General features: G+C 37.7%; 1 protein-coding gene across 2 annotated transcripts in view; it reads left to right on the top strand.

Moving 5' to 3' along the window:
* The window catches only part of DYNC2LI1 (dynein cytoplasmic 2 light intermediate chain 1), a 44,985-nt gene extending 22,858 nt beyond the window's left edge, over positions 1-22,127 (top strand). Inside the window, exons 6-13 of one of the 2 annotated variants that reach the window (XM_027865635.1) lie at positions 3,695-3,881; positions 4,916-4,984; positions 5,574-5,651; positions 10,907-10,983; positions 11,571-11,641; positions 12,266-12,363; positions 12,490-12,582; positions 20,715-22,127. In XM_027865635.1, the coding sequence (XP_027721436.1) occupies positions 3,695-3,881; positions 4,916-4,984; positions 5,574-5,651; positions 10,907-10,983; positions 11,571-11,641; positions 12,266-12,363; positions 12,490-12,582; positions 20,715-20,777 (736 nt within the window). In that variant the 3' untranslated portion in view covers positions 20,778-22,127. Of the gene's footprint in view, positions 1-3,694; positions 3,882-4,915; positions 4,985-5,573; positions 5,652-10,906; positions 10,984-11,570; positions 11,642-12,265; positions 12,364-12,489; positions 12,583-17,837; positions 17,979-20,714 lie in introns of those variants that run through there. The other variant, XM_027865636.1, reaches the window with a different exon arrangement.
* The last annotated feature ends 701 nt before the right edge of the window (positions 22,128-22,828 follow it).

Below are 22,828 nucleotides of genomic sequence, written 5' to 3'. Positions count from 1 at the left end.
TATGCTTCAATCTACATTCAGACTACATCAGTTCTTTATCTTGAAGTGGATAGCATTTTTCATCGTAAATCCTTCAGAATTGTCTTGGATTATTGTGTTGCTGAGAGTAGCTGATATTCACATTTGCTCACTGTACAATGTTGCTGTTACACTGTTCTCCTGGTTCTGTTCATTTAACTTTTCATCAATTCGTGTAAGTCTTTTCAGATTTTTCTGAAAGTGTCCTGCTCGTCATTTCTTATAGCATTCCCTCACAATCATATACCACAACTTATTGTCCTTCCCCAGTTGATGGGCATCCACTCAATTTCCAATTCTTTGCCACCACAAAAAGGGTTGCTATAAATATTTTTGTACATGTGGGTCCTTTTCCCTTTTTATGATCTCTTTGGGATATAGACTTACAAGTGGTATTGCTAGGTCAAAGGGTATGCACAATGTTATAACCCTTTGGGCATAGTTCATAATTGCTGTCCTGAATAGTTGGATCAGATCACAACTCCACCAAGAGTGTATTAGTGTCCCAGTTTTCCCACATTCCCTCCGTTGCTTCCTTGTTTTAAAAAGAACATCAGATGTCTTTTGTCTACTAATATAAAAGTTAACACCTTGGTCATTTTATGACCTTGAACCATGCCATTTGGTACAAAAGGTTAAGAAACTTATCCAAGAAATGGAAGTAGACAGGTTGAATGGTCTGGGAATGTACCTGATTTAAACTCCATTAAAACCTGGGGGCTAGACTTGGAAAAGTGGACAGTTTGCCAAAATTATGCTTACTGTTTAATGTCACAGAAGCGTGATTTTGCGATGAAGAATTAAAGACCATATGTCAAAATCTTGTGAACTCAAAGCCAGTTATGTGACAAAAGGACATATTGCACATTGGAAAATTTTTGAAGACATTAATAAAAAGAAAATTGGTCGTTTTAATGTGTTGAAAGCAATATCTGTCATTAAAGAAACATTTTTACTAGGTTTATTTTTCTTTTATTTATAATAAAATTATTTACACATGTGCAATTAATCCTCCACTAGGGACCACCTGCTCTGGGGTCATGGGTTCTCCATGTAGGGTTGGCCTTGGGTTCTCAAAGACTCTGGCAGTGAAGTGTAAGCTTGGACAACTCATGCCAGATTGTGTGTCTCTTGTCTGAATACCAACTGGCCCATCTCAGGCTCCTTACTGGGTTGACTGTAGCATGATGAATTTTTTTAGCCTCAATAACTCTTAAGAAAATAAAAAAAAAATTAAAAATTCTTGTTTTCATCTCTTATTTTTATATCACCTGCATTCCCCAGGGTCTCCCTCCATCTTCTCCTTCCATGAGGCCCTGAGGTACACTGGTACACTCCACTTTCCATTTATAATAACAAAGAAGGGGAAGAGCTCAGCAAAGCTAGCCAACATCATGGAATCTGATGTGGTATGCAACATTCCACACCCATTATCCCCGCCTCTACAAAAGTGTTGAGCAGGCATCTTCATAGAGCTTTTCTTTAGTACCCAAGCTTGGTCATTACAATTTTACAGCATTTAATTTTTATTGTATTATTGTTCCTTCCATTTATGTTGTGGTCATTGTGTGTATTCTTTTTGTGGTCCTGCCTATTTCGAGTCAGTTCTTATAATTCTTCATGTGCTTCTCTGTAGTCACCATATTCATAATTTCTTATGGCATAATAGTATTCCATTAAATTTGTCTGCCACGACTTATCTAGCCTTTTCCCAGTCAATTGACATTTACTCGATCACCAGTTCTTTGCTATTACAAAAGTACACTATAAATATATTTGTATAGAAAGGAGCTCTTCTTTTTTACCATTGAGCTCTTTGGGGTACAAGCTTAATGGTGGACCCAGCAGCTGTTAATGACCACTTACTAAGTAATAGAAAGATTTGACCTGTGTCATTGGTGGGTATTATACCCACATCAGTAAAATTACCAGTCCTTGACTCATTTAAGTATGAAACTGATACCTAATAATTTGTGGTCAGAAAAAATCTTTGGGAGCTTATAATATGAAATATTTTGCCATATTTCAGTTCAGTTCAGCATTTATTGAGTGCTTGCTAAGTATAAACACCTTAACCTGATAGTTTGAAGCACTTTATGTTCTGGCCCTGTGGTAGATGGACCTACCATTTATTGGAGGAGGGGAAGCTGGGATGGTTTTTTATATTTTAAAATTTGTAATTATGGTAAAAATATGCATTTTCAAAATTTACCCCCTGCTTGCTTCTCGCTCTTGCCAGACAAGAAAACACCAGGCTGTCAGATCCAGAAGGCGTCCTCGGCTTGGGCTTCTTTTTGAAGTCTTCTGAATTCATTTGTAGAGCTTGACCTGGTTCATCTAATGGCATATTGATGGACCTTGAAATTTTTCCATATTCAGAACTTCCCATGTCTCCCTAACATCAATTAACAGACTGGATTTGGAATGCAGCACATTTTAAAGTTCTTTATAGGTAACACTCTCAGAAGCAGCAGTACGGAAATGATGACAGACTCCCTCTGATGATCTCAACCCCCGACATGGCTGTGACCTGGGCACTACCACTGCTCCTAGATCCCAGAGAACAGCTACCCTACTGCAGGCCATGGGAGGCTCCCAGAACCCGCAAGGTCCTAGAATACTCCACAACAAGAGCATTCCTAGACAGCCATGGCCCACTTCCACCACCTGGGCTCCTGGGGAGACTAGGTCCATAGCTATTGGTCTTGTGATGAAAATTATAGGTATTGCTAGGCTGCCTTGAGACCTACACCTTTGGTTAAAGCATTGAGGAAGCAGATTCAGGGAGGGGGACCACAGCAAGGGAGCTAAAATAGCCAGTATCTAGGAGACTCCCCACTTATGGATACTCTCCTCCTCTTCCTTCTCCTCAAATTTTACTGCAGTGATTTACTCTCTTCCCTGCTCCTTCAAGTCCTACATATGTTTAACTGTGTATATCATTAGTACAGGGCCTAATACATAGTAATCACTTAACTGTTTGTTGAATTAAATTAATGAGGTGTAGTGAAAGGAGGATAGGTAGGAGCCAAGAAGGAGTATTGTATCATTAGTTCTTGTGGTTTAAGCTCTAAAACTAGGACATTTGCAGCTTATAAAGCTTTACATCTTTTTAGCTTCCTATTTCTTGTAAGTTTTTGTAAGTTTTCCTTGTGGTGCTTAGTAAAAATCCCCTTCTTAAAACATCTAAGAAATATACTGCCTCTGGTGATTATCTGTAGAGAAAGGGAAAGAAGCCATGTCCATTCTCATACCTATCTGGGAATGAAAAATTTCAGGAAAAAGAGGGAAGGAGATAGTGCCTAAGACCCAGGAGATACTTCAAGTGGGAGAAATACTGGAATGCATTTGTTGGCTGCAGTCACTCAAAAAGTGGTATTATTTTAATAATAGCATAGATAAGTGTTGGAACAAAGAGGGACAAAAAGCACTTAAACTAATAAAACTACCCTCACTCAACCTGACCCTTCCCCAAGTGAAGTTTTATAACTAGAATCGTTGTGGTTTCCTCTCCCGCAGCTCCCCACCCCCCCCCAACCCCCTCCACCCCCTGCCTTCAATGCCTTTTGTGCTGTAGTCTCTTTCGTATTTTAAGGGAACATTTCAACATGGTCAGTGCTGGAAATGGGAATTGTCTTGGGACTTAACAAAAAGGAAACATCTTTTGTTTCTTTAGGACATTCTCTTTGGTTCTCGTTTTGGATCTTTCCAAACCCAATGACCTTTGGCCAACCATGGAAAGTCTGTTGCAAGTCACAAAAACTCACGTAGATAAACTCATAGTGAAACTGGGCAAGACCAATGCTAAAGCAGCTTCTGAAATGAGACAGAAGAAGTGGAGTAATATGCAGAAGGACCATCCTGTAAGTTTTCTCTAGGGATTTTTCCTGAAGGCCTGGTTAAAGATAATAGTTGTGAACCTCACAAACAAATTCTTTAGATTTTTATGCATGACGTGAAATCCTTTTGATGCAGATAAACCTGTTCACTGGAAAATTATATCAGCTTAATAAAATCTCAGTAGAGAAAAACAAGATAAAAAAGAATTCTTATGTCTTCTTGTTAGACATCTACTGTGATTGTTATGGCATGTTATACCAGTCAAAAGAAATAGAGTGTTAAAGTAGTAGTTTGATATTGATTTTATAATCTCTTTAAAATGATGATAAAAACTAGACTGTATAAAACTCATCTGGCAAGAGACTAGATGAAGGTACAAATTTAAGCAAAGAGTGGAGTTATAACAGCCTTCACCTCCACTATATATTTTGCATTCAATCAGATGTCTGTCACATATTCACTATCTTTTGATAGTCTGACAACTAATTAAATTATAAAGTTGCAGTGATGGTAATACAAGTCCTTTAAATGCAATTGTGAATATAATCTTTTGGAAAATTTAAGAGTGTCCATATCTGCTGCAAATCTGTCTTATGTGTGTTTTATATATTTAATAAGGCTCATATCTATAGAGTACAAATGTTACAATGATAACAATAGCTAATGTAAAATGGAACCCACGAGAAGAAATGTTTCATAAGAAAAAGTGGAGAATGAGAGAAAAAATATAGATGGATCAATGATGTAGGAATGAGGACAAAGTAGATTTTTGAGTTCACAGCTGAAGTCAAGTTTTCCTATTTTAAGCTCTGAAATATGTGACAATAAACAAATATTGGTATGAACTCTATTTCAAAGAAACAGTGTCAAGTTTGAAGAGTCTGATTGTTCTATATTCTCTCTTATGGACAAAACATAATTTAAAAGTAAATGGAAATTAATGTTCTTATAGTTTTTCAAGTTGTGGAAAGATTGTTTTTGTTTTTGAGAACATAGTAGGTGCTCAATAAGTACTTGATAGGCTGAATTGAATTCTACAAAATTTATTTGTTAATAGGATCGTGAATTAATTGACCCATTTCCAATTCCTCTGGTGATAATTGGAAGTAAATATGATATTTTTCAGGTAAGTAATTCACTTTTCCATTTTCAGTTTTGTTTTGCTATGCATGCTTATCTATGTCAAACACTGTAAGAGTAATTATGAAATCAGAAAGGACCCTGGTATAGTGATAGATTTAGGATCCATGGCTGAAGAAGGCAGAATAGAGAGCCACAAAAAAATAGCCGTTATGTTGGGAATGAGGTGGGGCAAATTACTTTGGGAGAAGACTGTAAAATTTGGATTTTTTAAACAATCAGTGGGACTTCCCTGGTCCTATTTTTAAAGTTGAAAATTAGGTTCACCTACCATCTTTTTTTTTGAAGCATTTGGGATCCCAGAAATGTATGCTTTTGTATAAATTGTCTTTAGCTGAAAGCCTGAGAAAACAAATTTAAGAGAGCTATTGCTAATGCCTTGTTGAAAATAATTAGAGCAAGAGTGTGCTTGTCAGGAAGGCTGAGGTAATACAAGGTATTACAAGAGACCTCGGAATACAGAGCAAAGAAGAGATGATCGGCTTCTCTACTTAATCATTGATATCTTCCTTCTCTTTGTATCTAATCCTAAATCTAATCATTTTTTTTCTCTTTGTGAATATACTTTCCTTTAGGATTTTGACTCTGAGAAGAGAAAAATAATCTGCAAGACGCTCCGGTTTGTTTCCCATTATTATGGAGCTTCACTAATGGTTAGTATAGTCTTGGTTCTGGTTGGGAGAATGGGATAAACCCAAGTTCTTAAAGACAGGTAGTTTGTTGCAGTCATTTATTTCCTAATACAAGTTTCACCCATCCTTAATATCTAGCCCTGAAGGCAGGAGATATATCAACCATAATGTTAAAAGACAGTTTTATTTAAAAGATTCATTCAAAATAGAAAATATTAAAAACACGTTTTTAAAAGTCCCTAAAATCACCTCCCCCCATAGAATGTTGTAATGTGCCTATTCCCCCGTCCTATTATGACAATAATAATGACAATAGCTAGTTAGCTTTTATGTAGCAACTTTGAGATTTGCAAAGCACATTGTGAGATGAATGGAAAGTACTCTGTCAGCATTACGTGAGTCTCAGGTGTCATTGTTTAGGGAGAATAGGATAATAGAAGGAGCACTGGACCTGGGAGTCAGGAGTCCAGGACTCAAGCTCCAGCTCTAACACTTAGAACTGTGGGGCTTTGTACAAGTTACTTAAACTCATTGAGCCTCAGTTTTCTCATACATAAAATGGGAATGATATTTTTACTTCCTATCTCCCAGTAGTTGTGAGGGTCTGTGAAACTGTAAACTGTAAAGCAATATATGAATCTGAGCTATTAATCCTAAAACATAATTTTTTTAATGTTTCAAATAGACTTTGAAACATTAAAAATATATTGCTAAGTTTGTGTGTCATTGTCTTTCCTGCTGAATGTTTTGCCATACTGGAAATTTTTCTAAAACACTGCAGTGCAGAAAAATCTAGTAGCATTCTGTAGTGAATGAGTGATGTATTTTCAAGTGTGTTTTCAATACTTTGTCTTTTGAATAAATGTTTTAAATAATTGGTCTTTTAGCATCCTGCTCTGTTCCCTACCTTCAGGACTAGGTAGTATTTAAAATATAAGTAATAATGAAGTCACTTTATTTGTTTTTTGCTTTTTTTTCTAAGCATCATCTTATCTGTTTTCTCAAAGATCATATTCATTTTTTAGCTACAATTTTCAATTTTACTTTACATGTGAGGTTAACAGGATGCTGTATATGTATCTTTCCATGAAATACCCTTGAAACTGAGATAGATATAGATGAATGTTACCCAATGGCCAAGACAAGGATCACTAATCCTCTAGTTCTTGGTTTCAACTGCTAGGTAGTGCCCCTAGCTTAGTTCCAGTCAAAAGATAACTCTCCTCCTTTTTCAATGCTGAAAGTGAATGGGATACCTATCCCCTGGGAGACATTACCATGCCTTTGCAAAATGCCCCTTCTTCAGTGGATCGGTGAACTTATCAACACGAAGACTCCTTATAGGAATGTCAGTCAAAATCCACCCTTTTCTTCCTCTGTGATTCTTGTTCATGCCCTCCCGTAAATCCTCCAGAGAAGGTCCACCCAACCTACTAGAAGCCTTCCTCTGTATTTTTTAAATATTATGTGGGTATAATATGCTATTTCTCTGTTGTTGCTTACCCTAGCTATACAGCTGGCTTGCTTTATTTTCCAATCATAACAGTTGGATGGATAGTATCTTTCATGCCACTTCTTGAATGCAAATTTTTGTTGATAATGTTTCTCTTTCGTTCATCTACAGTTTTCATTTCACCCTTAGAGCTGGTTCATCAGTCACAGATCCTGGATGGATACTGCAGATGGACTTGGAGCCAGACTCAGGGTTGAATTCGAGAAAGCATTTGCTTTTGGGAAATTGTGCTGTGGTTCTAGTGATTCCAGGATGTTCCCTTGGGGAAATAACAGCATAAAATTTTAGCCTGTTTGCATTTTTCCTTTTTTTTTTTATGGCCAAAGAATTCGTCATTCAATGATTGACCTACTAATGATGAAGCGTCATTAGCTGAATGGAACCTGGGCAACAGGCCTAGTCTCTTGCCAAGACCATATTTGGAGTCTCTCTGTTTGGTAGAAGCTGACAGAGCCTGTGATCCATTGGCACGGTCTGAAAATCCAGTGTTGGCTGGCGTGAACAGGGTGGGGATGACCATGGGTGTAGAAGAATTAGAAGTTGCAGTGGCCAGAGCTCTTGGATGAGGCCAAGTAATTCCCACACTCTGCAGATGCCATATCTTTTGTGCTGAAGGGTCACCAGCTCTCTCAGTGTCTGGTGTTATTTACCTCCTCCCATTGTGTTTGGTGGTTAGGGAGAAGAAGGTGATCTGTAGTTGTTTATACGTAAATAAGAGTTGATGCTGAACTTCACTGATACTTCTGTTTTACTTGCTACTTGGATCACATTTATTCCAGCTACCAAAATAAAAGAGAGAGAAGAAAAAAAATCTAGGGTTGTCCTTGTAACATGATGAGGCCCCAGATTAGAACCTTTTTTTAGGTACACAATGACCTTTATTCCCATTCCCCCCACAGAAAAAATGCAAATGACTGACTGGAGCCCATAAATAGTCAACAAAATTCTCCTCTTCCAGAGAGCCCCATTTTCCCAAGGGTCCCCAGATCCTTCAAACCTATGGCACTCTCTTGTGATTTGGACTTCCTTTGTCAGGGAAGCAAAACTGTGCTTGCAAGTGGGACAACTCCATGACATTTCAATGGGGCTTTCTTTCACCTCAAAGACCCATCTATATAGAAAAGTCATCCTTATATACTGTCCTGAAGGTATGGGCTCTTTGGGGAGGAAAACGTGGTTGGGGTTATTAGATAGGCAGCCAGCCCCCTTCCCATGCAAATGATTCTGTGGTTAATAAGAGGCCAAAATCTGAGTAGCTTATGTTGTCATGGCTATAGTTCCTGGCAGCTGTTCCTACATGGAGGGTGAGGGGAAAGGAGAAGAATTGTAGAGGGTAGAGGGGAGGCATGTATGGTCTTCTTCTTTTCCCTGGAGGATCCAGGCTGGATTCTGGATCTCTTGAACTTGAGCCTGCTGGAGAGGTAATATCTGAGGCCCATCGTTCACGCTCAGAGGCTAGATCTTGGCATCACCATGCACTGGAACTCCTTCCATCCAAGATAGTGGAGCTCTAGAATTCTCTGGCCCCATGGTTCCATTATCTGTGGCTGCTCTTTCTTGGGCTGAGGGATCGGGTTACTGTCTCTCTTAGCCTGAGGCCAGTTCTCTCAGTGAGCCTATCTCTGCTCCCATCTCAAAATTTTAGGATTATAGATTTAGAGGGCAAATGGAGCTCTCTAGCAGTGCCTCTAGTCTTACCCTCCGTATTTTACAGAAGAGAGAATTCAGGCCCCCGGAAGTGAGGTGACTCGCCCGAGGAGACACATTAAGTTAAGAACACAGTTCTTGTCCTTCCAGGTTTACACCCTTTCCGAAGTACCACAGCCAACCTTTCAGAGACTGTGCAAAGAACAAAATTAGCTGTAGTACAACTTTTGTGGAGGTTGCAGAATGCAGATAATCTAAATAGGAAATACACCGTTTTTTAAAAAAAATTTGATTCTAATAGCAATAAAGTCAGTCTGTTTCAATCAGAGTTAGAGTTTTAAAACATTTTATTTGTAGTCTGACACTCAAGATGTTGTTATTTGTATATGCCTTGAATTAAGATGTAAGGATTGCCTGTAATGTAAAGTCATTTGGACAAACATACTGGAACTTTCTCATCCACATGGAAGTTAGCATTTAACTCAGCCACTTAAGGGGGCTATAAACTTGTTTTCGTGGCACTATTATTGCTCAAAACATTCCTAGAACTTGCGTTTTTGGAACTGCCTTTAGAACCAGTTTACAAGTCACACAAGAAAGTGTCTCATACTTTATCGTTGGATTTTAATGCTCTGCCCAGTTTGGCATTCAGCCTTCCTCTACAAGCTTATTCCATGTTCCCTTATTTCACATTCTCTTTCATGCATTCTATGTTCCATGTAGACTGGCCTGTTTTTCTTTCCCATACATGACATGGCATTTCCCATCTCCATGCTTTTGAATAGGGTTGTCTGTGATATCTGGAATTCAGTCTCTTCTCAGCTCTAAATCCCTTAGGTGCTTCCAAAGTTTAGCTTCAGTGTCATCTCCTAAAGGACCTACCCTGTACCTTGTGGACATGTTGTTCCTATCCCGACTATCTACGCCCCCCCCCCCCCCCCCCCTGACTAGGAGAGGAACTGTGTGCTTAGCTTAATGTATCTCCTTGGGTAAGTCATTTCACTTTCCAGGGACCTGAATTTGCTCTTCCATAAATGACTTTGAAGACAGAGACTTTATTATTTTTCCTTGAATCCCCAATGTTTAGCACATGCCTGGCAGAGAGCTGATGCTTAATAAACTGAATGACTAGTCATAAAACTTTGTTTTCAACTCAAATTGTTGTTACTAGGCTTTGTCAGACCCTGTATTCACCGGAGTTGACTCCAGGTGACTTTTGGCCGTTTCCAAAACTCATATCTACTCAGGATGTTTCTACTACTGAGAATTTTCAAACTGATTGCCAGAAGCCTGAATAAAGGTTAACTGTCACGGAGTTCCAAGAATGTTATAACTTGTACTCTTTGAGCTTGGACTAGGTCTATGTGCCCATTCACTGATTAAGTTTGGGAAAATATCCTTGTGGTGGCCATTGCTGGTGTGTGTGTAGGTGGTCAGTAAACATTTATTAAGCACCTAACATGTGCCAGGCATTGTGCTAAGCATTGGAGATACAAAAAAAAAAAAAAAAAAAGCAAGCCCCTGCACTCAAGGAGCTTATAATCTAATGAAAGAAGATAATGCACAAAAGGAAGCTCAAGGGGAAGGGAAGAGAAAGTAGCCAATGAGGGGCATGGTTAAGAAGTCAGAGAAGTTCCAGAGTAGTCCAGCCGGGTGAGAAATGAGGATATGTCTGGGCTGAGCTCACTCCTTAGGTGGAGGGTTTGGAGAGTGTGGTGCCACACTCCAGTCAGAGGAACAGAAGGTGATAATGAGGCGGAATATCAAGGGGTGAGTGTATGTGTGCGTACATACACACATATACAGATATATGTATGTGTGCACATCTCATTTTTTAAATGATGCTGACAGGGTTCACGTCATGATCCATGTGTGTGGGAGTGACTGAAATGACAATTCCAGAATGGCGGACTCTTCCATGTTTATATACATACTCAAGAAGTTTGGCTAAGGAAAATGTCAAATCTTTTTTCTTTAATTTCTTCCTTTTTGCTTTGTTTGAAAAGACATAGCTAGCTTTTAGGTAAATGGTGATTGTCCGATTAAAATGTTTTTATTTTTTCTGTTTCTCTGATGAGAAGGTACAATGTATCATTTACTCTCCTCATTTCCGTAGTTTGCCAGTAAATCAGAAGCTCTCCTACTGAAAATACGTGGAGTTATCAATCAGTTAGCATTTGGCATTGACAAAAGGTAATGTAATAAAAGACAATTAGGACCGTCTTCTCATGTAATTGTCACTATTAGCTATTTTCTGTGTCTAGATTTTCACGAAAAGGAAAATGTCTCAGATAGTTACTCAAGAGATCATTTCATTTGCTTTTTTATATTTAGTAGTTTATAGATTTTTACAGATAAAGTGTGATTAATCATTTTTCATTGAAAGATAGAGTAAAATAATGTTCATATCTTATTCATTTCCTTGGTTTCCTGTTTTCCTCACATTTTACAAAAATCTGTAATCTTTTCCTGCATGGTCAATGTCTTACATTGATTTTTAAGGTGCAGAGAATATATTTAATAATCACCTTTATTAGTCCAAATCCAGTATTATAACAGAAATAATAAGTAAATTCGATCTCTGTTTTTCCCTGGAAAATTTCTTCTCAAGGAAGCACTTTTAATATTAGGTTTCATTTGAGTTAATAGTCATTTGAGGAGAGTGTTTTCACCAGGTTTCACAATCTCTATATATAAAACTTAGCTCTAGCCTTTATGATGAGAGCATTTGTGGCAGGTGCTAAAATAAATTGGATTCTTTTTCCTTCTTATCCATGTAGCAAATCCATATCTGTGGACCAGAATAAACCACTGTTTATCTCAGCAGGATTGGATTCTTTAAGTCAAATAGGTTGGTGAACTTACTAAGATTGTTCAATATTTTTTAATTGCTTATTGATTTCAACCTCACCCATGTTCATATAAAGCTCCAACACCAACATTTTACAGGTTTTCATTATCATTGTTACAATAATTTCACAAGTATCAATGTTATACATACTGGGCATATTGATGTTTTGAAGATGAGCCATCATGTAGCAGACACATTCCTACTCCTAAGCCACATTCCACTGAAACTGTGCGCGTATTCTTCCCTTCCCCTCATTCTGCCTGACTGTCTCTTCCAGAGCCCCAGGGTACTAGAAAGGGTGTTTTGAATTATTTCGGATTTTCCATGTTCTGAGTGGTGACTGACATCTTCTACCTCAGCTGTTCTTGCTCCGCTTCCACCCCCACTAGCTTAAAAGTGACTTGACTTTAAACGAAAAGTTTTTGATAGTGATTCAGAAGGTCGGAAGATGTTAAAAAAAAGGAAGGAGGTAGCTTAGCAGATTTGGTGACTGAAAAGGAAGAATTTTACAGTTTTTAGGAATGGGAATAAACAAACGGGTGAGGTTTTATTTGTTATTACATTGTTATAACGTGCAGTTTTCTAGTATACTTTTATAATTTGGAGTCAAACTTTACTCATTAGGGTCTCCTCCTCTCTCTGAGAATGACATTGGAAAGCTTCATGCACAAACACCAATGGAGCTGTGGAAAAAAGTATATGAAAAAGTCTTTCCACCAAAGGTATGAACTTTTTTTATTCTCTGAAACCCAGACAGTTGGCACTATTAGAGAATAGTCTTGAAATAGTAGCGTGGACTTGTTGTAAGCATCCTTTTACTCCTTCTGTGTAAAATCTTTTCATTTCAGAGTGCCAGTACATCCAAAGAGACCAGAGACCCAGCCCGAGACCCCCAGTATGCAGAAAGTGAAGTTGATGAGATGCGAGCACAGAAAGACCAGGTACTGCCTTGTCCATTTGCTTTATTTCGTAGGAACTTCTACCAAAACAGTGACTCCCAAATTCACCAGGTTTTTAGAATCCATTTGTTATTAGAGTTTGGTAGTGAATTTTACCTCTCTGCTTAAGAAACAAAATTAAGATCATCTCAGTCAAGGTGGGTTAGGGAATTCACATTGCACTGGTGAATTCAGAATTCCTCCTGGCTCCTTTGCTGTTCTCAAGACTCCTCTGCAAAGTCTTCTACTTAAAGAATTAAAGATGTTACAGAGGCCTTTTTGTGGTGCCCTGTAATGCTCAGTAAGTCTCGGCGTTATTAAATATTAGAAAAGATTTGTATGTGGTAAAGTTAGTTGAGGCCCAAGACTGTGCTAATTTGAAATGACTGAGATGTGATATTAAACATGAAATACAGGTGACTTGGTGAGCACTTTATGACAGAGAACTTTTGGCTTTTTATGACTACTCATATTTTATTAGGTACCTTATCAGTTTAATGAAATCACCAGACTGAATTTTTAACTGTGCAGGTGATCATGAGATAACCATTCTAAATCCTAAGCAAGTAATTACTTGATATTCAGCTAAACAGAGCCAGGCAAAGCAAAGAATTACTGTTCCAAGAGTTACTTGAAGACAGTTGTATCCTGGCTTGTTATCAGACAACCTTTTCCAGTATTATCTAAATACCTCTCAGGACCCATGGAACAAGACAATTTTTAGGTAGAATTATATTAAACTGGATCATTTAGATGTAATATTAAAAGCATTCTATCCATATGTAGAACTTTTTGTAATGAAGTTTCTTTAGATAAACCAGGGTGAAAGTCAACATTAGGAAAATGGTGCAGATGACTTTAAGTGACCCCAAGACCTCCAATTAACTCTCTCTCTCACTTGGCTCTAGAGACTAGCTGAGTTGGAAGTTGTCTTAGACTATATATCTAGTAGTCAATAATAAACTCTACCTACCTATGTGAGTATCTGATTATGGTACACAATCATTAGTGTCATCATATTTTCTTATATAATTGAATTAACTGTCACTAAAGGACAAAAGGATTTCTAATCGTTATGATTTATACAAGACCGTTTATATGAGACCGTTTAATTTTAAACATAATGTTCAACTACTCTAAGGAAATCAGTTTAAGCTAACCAAATCAGGCTGCAGGCAATTAGTAATTTCAACTTAGATGGGAAAAGGAAAGACTCTAACTCTGGTGCTGCCTTTCAGACTCGTCATTATCACTGCAAGGATAGGTAACACCATCAGTAGAAACAGCCGTAGTTGGAGACCATTTTTCCAAGCAATGACAGATTTTTTTTTTTTGGCCTGCCTGAAAAGTAAAAATTCCCTCTGGAAGCCTTTTTCACAGTGGCCAACCTATAGCTATATTACACTTGAGTCATATGTTTTAAATATCCAGGTGCCTCCTTGGTGTAATTTGTATATTTCTGCTTTAAAGGTACTTTAAAAATTACAAGTTGGTATTATTTATTTGGTTTAAAGATAAGAATTATCCCAAACGCATTCATATACTTTTTTATTTCCTCGCAGTAGCTTCATATCCTTAGCTTCAAGCTGAATTGATTGATATTAGAAAGGATTTTGATATACAAAAATACTTTATAGATTTTTGTACCATTAACAAGTTATTAAAATGATTTTCTAATGGTTGCTTGTTTTTTTAGATGTCTTGGGAAAAACACATTTCCACTTTTATGGGTTTTTGTAGACCAGGCCTGTGTTCTTTATACAGAGTGCATAACAAATTCATTGACTTAGATGTGGATTTTTATCTGGAAAAAAATATACCTAGTTATTTGCACGTATTTCCTCAGAGTGACTTTCTAAGTTTATTTATTACTTGATTATTGCTAAACATACCATCTTCATTGAAAATAACATTTTTATTTGATCTAAAAAGCACTGTGATAAGCTTCACCTGGAAAAAAACAATTCTCTAGCTACATTCAACTTTAAAATGTCAAAAATTTTCCATAATTACCTGAAAGTGGGTCGTTTTTACAGGAGCAACACTTAATTGCTTAGAGAAGCTCATTTTTCCTTCTTTTAAATACTGATACTCCGTCGATTAGACATATGTCTCTTAAAATACATCATTGCTTTCATGTTAAAAACTGAAATATTGCATTTTGATTTCTAACACATCTTACAAACTTGGTGTCAATTTACTTTCATGTAACAGGGCTTTTTCTGATTTCCTTGGGCTTTGTAGGAGGAGAGATAGTTTTTGGTTTTTGGGGTTTTTTTTGCATTGAACTACAGTGCTACATCATCTCTTGATTGGGCCTGAACATTGTATAGTTTGGGGATCCCTATCCCCAGCTTCTGCTCTACACAAAAACTTCCTTTTCTGCCTTTGGCTCTGAAGAAGAATGGATACAACACCATCATACCAACTATCCATTTTATTGAGAAGCAGCGATGCTGAGCTTGGAGTCAGGAAGAACTGAGTTAAGATTCTGGCACAAACATGCATTAGCTGGGTGCCCCTGGGCAAATAATTTAACCTCTTTTGGACTCAGCTCTTCCTCTGTAAAATGTGGGGGTTAGACTCAATGGCCTTTAATGTCGAATCTGGCTCTAGGCCTATGATCCTCGTGTTCAAATGTAGGAGGATTCTGTTCTAATGAGTATAAATGCTAAAAATCAAATTCTCAGGCAATATGAAGTGGAAGATAAAACAGATTTGGAGCCCAGGCTGTCTCTGAAAAGAAATGCCTTGAGTGTAGGAAAAGAATGTAGAGCCTGGAGTGCTGCCTTTACCCCTGCCTCTTTCCTCCATCAAAACTTTTGAATCTTTATTTGTAAGGTATGGTCATGGATAGAGCACTTGAGAATTTCTGGGGGTTGCAGGTCATTAGAATATTAGGAAAATGATGGGGGTAGAGGGGATCTACTTCATGAGCTCCCCTTGTTTGTAGCACAAATATTCATGCATCCAACAAAGTGTTATTAACCATCTCCTGGGAGCCAAGCTTGCTGGGCAGTGGGGGAGATGGAAAGACAAATGAGAGATATAGGCTCTGCCCTCCAGGAGCTTAAACTTCAGAAGGGGAGATAAAATAACCACAGTATTCAGAGAAACACAAATTAGAAAGTGACAAGTACGTAAGAGGTATGTAAATTGCTATGAGATCAAATGAGAAAGAAATCACTTCCAATAGAAGTATTAGGGAAGGACACTTCATGGGAAAGCAGTCATTTGATCTGGGCCTCTAAGAATAGATAGGGTATTAATATGGGAAACGGTAGAGAACAATGTCATGATCATAGAGAATGGCATGAACCCAGGTCCAGATACAGGACAGCATGATGTAATCAGGGGAGAATGACACAACAGGCCATGAAGCACTGGTGGTAGTGTGAGATATGGTTAGAAGGGGTGAGTTGAGGTCAGATTGTAGAGGACCTCCATTGTTGGTCCAAGGACTTTGGTCTCTATTCAGTGAGCTGTAGAGAAGCTATGATGGTATTTGATAATAGAGTAAGAATTATTCCACAATGTGAAGTAGTATAGAGTTCTATAATGGAATAATCATTATACCAAGAAAATTTACCTGGTGTGTAGGATAGATTATGTCAGTACCCTGTTTCTGTCTTGTCTGGAGAGCAGAGCAAAGAACTCTATAAAGAGGGCAGCCTTCTTTCTTTCCATTTCCTACCCAGCTGCATTTCTTTGGACTAGACTCCATCAACTCCCTACCCTCTTTTTAGCTTCCTTTTATGTGTTGTCTTTCCCCATGGGGGAGAGACTGTCATCTTTTATGTATTTGTATCCCCAGGGCTTAGCATGGTGCTGAGCATATAGTGAGTAGTTAACAAATGTTCATTGACTGACAAGAGGGTAGAAGGAAAAAAAAGTATAAATGGGAAGACTTGTTGGAAAACTGTTTTGATAGACTAGGCAAAAAGGTAATGGAAACCTGAACTAACATGGGCATTGTGGATCTAGTAAGAAGGGGACTGATGCAAGAGATATTGAGAAAGTTGGCTCATTGGCAGCCATGTGGGGAGAAGGAGGAGTCAAAGGTCTTTAACTCCAAGGTCACACACATGAACAACTGGGGAGAAAAGTAATCAGCTCAAGAAGTAGAACTGAATATATTAGAAATGGTGTAGGAATTAGCTTGGGGCCTCTAGGAGGCACAGTGCATACAACAGCACTCAACCTGGAGTCATGAAGACTCATGTTCATGAGTTCAAATCTGGCCTCAGACATTTCCTGGCCTTATGACCCTGAGCAAGTCACTTAACCGTCTTTACCTCAGTTTCCTTATCTGTAAAATGAGCTGGAGAAGGAAATGGCAAACTACTCTAGTATCTTTGCCAAGAAGACCCCAGATGGGGTCAAAAAGAGTCAGACATGACTGAACCACAGGAGGATTTAGCTTAGGCCTCTGAGGTCCCAGCCAGCCCTGAGATCCTGTGATTCCTCAGTATCACAGGTCAGCACCTTTATGATTAGGAAGTTGTGTGGACAATTTTCCTAAATCCCCTCTAGCAATGGTTTCCCACAAATCCATTTTCTTTAGTTCTACTCACAGTGATTTTGGAGGACCTCTTTACTCTCTGTGAAATTAGTGCTTCACCTAGAGCAAGATTGTTACTAAGAACCTTTCTGCATTCTCATCTGCAGATAGATGAACCTAATGCCTTTAGCTCTACCTCATTTGTTCTTTCTTCTCAAAGTCTCATTATTTTGCCGGCTTTGCTCTGGAACCTCTCCAGAGTTTCTCTGCCATCAGACTTTACTTGGGCCCTGAGAAAGAGCCTGGCCAGGGGGCAGCTAGGTGGCGCAGTGAATAGAGCTCTGGCCTTGGAGTCAGGTGGACCTGAGTTCAAATCCAGCCTCAGACACTTAACACTTACTAGCTGTGTGACCTTGGGCAAGTCACTTAACCCCGACTGCCTCACCAAAAAAAAGAAAGAAGGAAAGAGCCTGGTCAATGGTCTACTATTTTTTTTTTCAATTTTGAAGGTTAAAGTAATTCTTAACTTTAAAGGAATGTTAGTGCTTAAGGCATTTAGTTTGGATGACACAACTAATTTGTTTCCTCTATTTTTGGTGTCAAAAGAATCTTTTGAGGCAGTTTTAAAGTCTGAAGAAAGTATTCTAAAGCATTTATTCATCAGGGTTATTTTGCCAAAGGTGAATGAGCCTCATGTGTCTTCCTAAGTCCCCAAATTTAAAAAAAGTCAACTCATTTGTAGTTTCTTTGTTTCTAGGGCACTTTACTTTCAGAAATGTACTTGGGGAAGAATATTCATAATAGCCATTACTGAACCTCAGCTCAGTGTTTTTAACTAAATGTGAAGCAAGAATCTGTTTCTGCATCCTTTACAAATAAACTACTATTTGAACAAGAATTAAAGTAGTTGTTATTGTGTCTACTTTGTGCAAGGCACTGCCTTGGGTTCTGGGGATGCCGAGATAAAAACAAAAGATTCCTTGCCCTCTATGAGCTTACATTCTACTAGGGCACAGCCCTGCCTCACTTAAATCACACACAAGTCACGGCATCACCCTCACGATGTCATTGGTCTTCTTCAAAAACAAAGGACAGGATCGGAGGGCTTGGAATATGACATTCTGGAGGTCAAAGGAGCTAGGACTAAAAGCAAGAATCACCTACCCAGCAAAACTGAGTGTAATAAATGAGGGGAAAAATTGATAGTCAATGACGTAGAGGAATTTAACGCATTCTTGAGAAGCCAGAGCTAAATAGAAAAAATGACTTTCAAATATAAGACTCAAGAGAAGCATGGAAAGGTAAACAGGAAAGAGAAATCATAAGGGACTTATTTTTTTTAATTGAATTCATGTTTAATAATTACTGGCACCGTGCCCCCCCCCCTTTCCCCTGCCCAGGCAGCAGCAGAGGAGGTGTGGGGGTGGGTGGGGGGCTGGGGCGCAACGCCCCCAGCAGCAAGGACGGCCATCCCAAAAGTAATTTTCTTAAAATAAAAAAAAAGGACACCAGGGCTAGGTGGTGGTACCCCACCCCCACACCAATTTTTATGACTTTCTATCATAAGGGACTTATTAAAGTTGAACTGTTTACATTCCTATGTGGAGAGATGATATTTGTAACTCATGAGACCTTTCTCATTATTAGGATAGTTGGAGGGAATATATGTAGACAGAGAGTACAGGGTGAGTTGAATATGAAGGAGTGATATCTAAGGGGTGAGAGAGGAATGTACTGGGAGAAGGAGAAAGGGAAAGGCAGAATGGGGTAAATTATCTCACATAAAAGAGGCAAGAAAAACCTTTTATAGTGGAGGGAAGGTGGGGGGAGGTGAGAAGGAATGAGTGAATTGTACTCTCATCAGCTTAAGGAGGGAATAAGATACACACCCAATTGGGTATGGAAATCTGTCTTACCCTACAGGAAAATGGGGGGGAGGGGGATGAGATGGAGGGGTGATAGAAGGGAGGGCAGATTGGGGGAGGGGTAATCAGAAGTAAACACTTTTGAGAAGGGATGGAGACAAAGGAGAGAATAGAATAGATGGATCCAGAGAGGATAGAGAGAAATATAGTTAGTCTTTCACAACATGACTGTTATGGAAACGTTCTGCATGACTCCACATGTATGGCCTATGTCGAATTGCTTGCCTTCTCAATGAGGGTGGGTGGGGAGGGAGGAGGGGAGAGAATTTGGAACTCGAAGTTTTAGAAATGAAGGTTAGAAATTGTTTCTGCATGCAACTGGGAAATAAGATACACAAGCAAAGGGATATAGAAATCTGTCTTACCCTACAGGAAGATAGAAGGGGAAGGGGATAAGGGCAGTGGGGGGGGGGGGGAATAGAAGGGAGGGCAGATCAGGGGAAAGAGGAATCAGAATGCAGGCCATCATGGGCTGGGAGGAGGACAGGGATGGGGGAAAAATTTGGAACTCTAAATCTTGTGGAAATGAATGTTGAAAACTAAAAATAAATAAATAAATTGGGCGGGGGAGATCATTAAACTTGCTTTTCCACAAATCCTATTAACAAAAAAAAAAAAGGACAGACAACAACAACAAGGTACATCAATAGCCAAGATTAAGACTCAGCAGCTCTCTTACTGTCTCCTGGCTTTCTTAGTTACTCCAAAGTAGCTCTCACAAAACTTGTACCTGTAGCGATGAATGTAGCTGGATACAAGACAGTCTTCCTACCTCTCAGGCCTTTTAAAATAGGACTGAAATTTCCTGAGTTAACTCCAATAGAATTTTCAGCATCTGATGGTTCATTGATGCAACCATTATCATTAATAGAAAATACAATACGAAGAATTTGAGAAGGACCCCAAATAGTCTTCATTCCCTTCTTAGAATGACTTGACTTTCTGGAGGACCAATTGTGAATTGTTTTTTTTTGTCTTAATCTCAGTTGACAATTTGTGAAATATTCTAATAAGAAGGCATCTCAAAGGAGGGTTGTTAGTATTAGTAAAACCCTGAACACTTAGTTTTCATAAGGTCAAAATTTTGAGTTATTGTTTACACTTTATGGACTTGGTCTTTGAAATGGTAAACAGTAGATATCAGATGACCTAAAATTACCTGACTTAATTAAAATGGTAAGCCATAAGAGACTTTGAGATTTGTTAGTTTACAAGATCTCTGCAAAGTTCTTATATAGTTAAAGTTTAACTTAGGTTACAGGTATAACAGAAATCATCTGTAATTGTCTGGTAACAAGAAACTGAATATTATTCTCATAGAGGATGTGAACTTGAATTCTGATAGTGAGAGAACACAATTTATGTTCTTTCCTACAGGGTCATTTTTTTTTAAGTTTGTCCTAGGATCCAGAATGAGAATACTTGTATATAATTTGTATTGCAGTGTTGCTTGCAAGTTGTACCTACCTAAACTGTAGTACCCCTAACCCTAAATCCAGCCTGTAACCTATTTTGTCAAAGTTTAAAGGGGACAAAAGAGCTTTGTTAAACCAGTCCATTAATGGAAAACAAAACCTTAGGATTATTGCCAAAAATTCATGACACTCAGGATATAGTGTTTTATTAGTCTAAAGTGGGAAAGGTATTTTTTTGAAAGTGCTCAATGTAAAGAATTTGAAAAGTTGTTTATAAAATTTTTTATGTTTTAGGAACTGGAACAGTATAAAAAAAATTCTTCTAAATCCTGGAAACAAATTGAGTTTGACTCCTGAACCTAATACAAGTAAATACAGGCATCAGTAGGTTTGTATTTCTCTCTGAAATATAAGTAAGATTTAAAATTTTTTCATTCCTTGTGTTAATATATAAAATATTTTAATAGAAAATGTGTAACTACTATAAAAAGGCCAATTTAATAGTATAACTCTTCAAGTAACCTGAAAGTGTTTTTAAAAAAAAAAAGTAAAATCAAATACAAATATCTGAAAAAGATGAAAAAAAAAATATTGTTACCAGTGCCTCTAAGAATGAGATAATTGTGTTTAAATAATATTCTCCAACATATGTATTTGTATATTTTCTGTTTCTATAGTTTTATAGACTATATAAACTTATGTTTGAAATAGTTACAAATGGAGAATTGTTCTCTCATGTTATAGCAATATCTTTTATGAAATGGTTCCTCTGGAACTAAGGTACTTCTAATCTAGGCTCTGAAGTAGAAGGATACCCTTGAAGTGAAACTTCACCAGAGGTACCTCACAGTAGTTATTTTATTCCATCTCCTATAATCAATCTCATAAAACTCCTATCTGATAGCTTGGGTCAAGATGTTTGCTGAAGGGGTTGTTGGTATGACCAAAGTCTCAATAACTCTAGCGATGTAAGAATTAAGCTCCAATGTCAGTAGGGTAACCATTCTTGAAAAAAAATTCAAATCCACTAGCAGCATGTGTGTGTGTCTGCCAGCCAGCTTAAATGTGTAGAAATCTATCAGTCTGAGTACACAGATTAAAGTCTTTCAGTTGACAGATACTGAACTATATTATTGATGTCTCAAATTAAAAGCTAGCCCTCAACTTTTGGTTGGGTGGAAAGTATAATGAATATGAATTTTCCAAAAATTTAGAATAATTTGAATACTATGTTCATGTATTCATATAAATATTTCCTGGTAGCTAATAGGTAGAGAGGGTCAAGGAGCCTGTTTTATTTGCAGTTCTGCTACTGGGTTGGAAAAATTATTTACTCTGTATCTCAGTAAAATATATATTATACTTAGATTGCTTTATTTTTATTTTGCTTAGTGTGTGTTGTGTAAATCTGATTCATATATGCATCTGTAATTTTTTTAGATTTTGATATGAACCCAGAAGTCTTTGCTATATTAAAAAAAACAAATAAGTAAATTGTTATGTAACCTCTTTATAAAAACACTTAGGGACAGGAATCTATATTGGGCAATATTATTTGGAATCAAATATGGGCAATATTGTTGTGTTTTTTGTAGTATAGGGTCATTTATAACCAAATCCTAGTAATGACTGGATATATAACTTTTCTGTACCTGCTTATTTATAAAGAATTCATGGTCATATAAAAAGCTATTTGACATATATTTCATTGATGGAATTAATGCTAATAAATGTTGACTTTAGCATTAAAAAGAAGTATCACTTCATGTCCTAAACTTTATTCTCTATGCTTTTAACACAATTTAGCCTTTACATGCCAAACATAGATAAGAATAAAAATAGTGCTTTTAGTTCCTTTTCTCAATTCTCCTCTGTTCCAGGTTAAGTACTCATGCAGTCAGAGATCTGGATCTGGGAGGGTCCTTAGAAACCATTGAGTTCAACCTCCTCATTTCACAGATGAAAACACTGAGGCCTGAGGGATTAAGTGACTTGCCCACCATACTGAGTGGCAGGTGGTAAATGGCAGAACTAGGATTCGAGCCCAGGTTGTCTGACTCTTCTTCTATAATGCAGAGCTGGTGGGGGTTCACTACCCAAATATTCATGATCACTAAGAGTTCTATAATTTTGAGCTTATGCTGCATGTAGTAGTTTGAAAAAAAAAAAAGGGATCACTCTCATTTTATAATACTATGTCTTTAAATATTTGCATATATGTGATTGAATTTAAGATGTAACATGTCAGCAATAACTTGTGAAGGAAAGAATTAGGCTGACAGTTGTATGGGAAAGACGGAAGGAAGGAAGAAAGGGAAGGAAAGAGGAAGGAAAGGAAGAAAGGAAGAGAAGGAGGAAGGAAGAAAAGAAGCATTTGTACTATGCTAAGTGCTTTACAAATATTATCT

Source organism: Vombatus ursinus, unplaced genomic scaffold (assembly GCF_900497805.2).
Source record: "Vombatus ursinus unplaced genomic scaffold, bare-nosed wombat genome assembly UNPS02014778.1, whole genome shotgun sequence".
Lineage (NCBI taxonomy): Eukaryota > Metazoa > Chordata > Mammalia > Diprotodontia > Vombatidae > Vombatus > Vombatus ursinus.
Note: the sequence above shows the minus strand (reverse complement) of the source record. Positions and strands in the feature narration are given on the sequence as shown.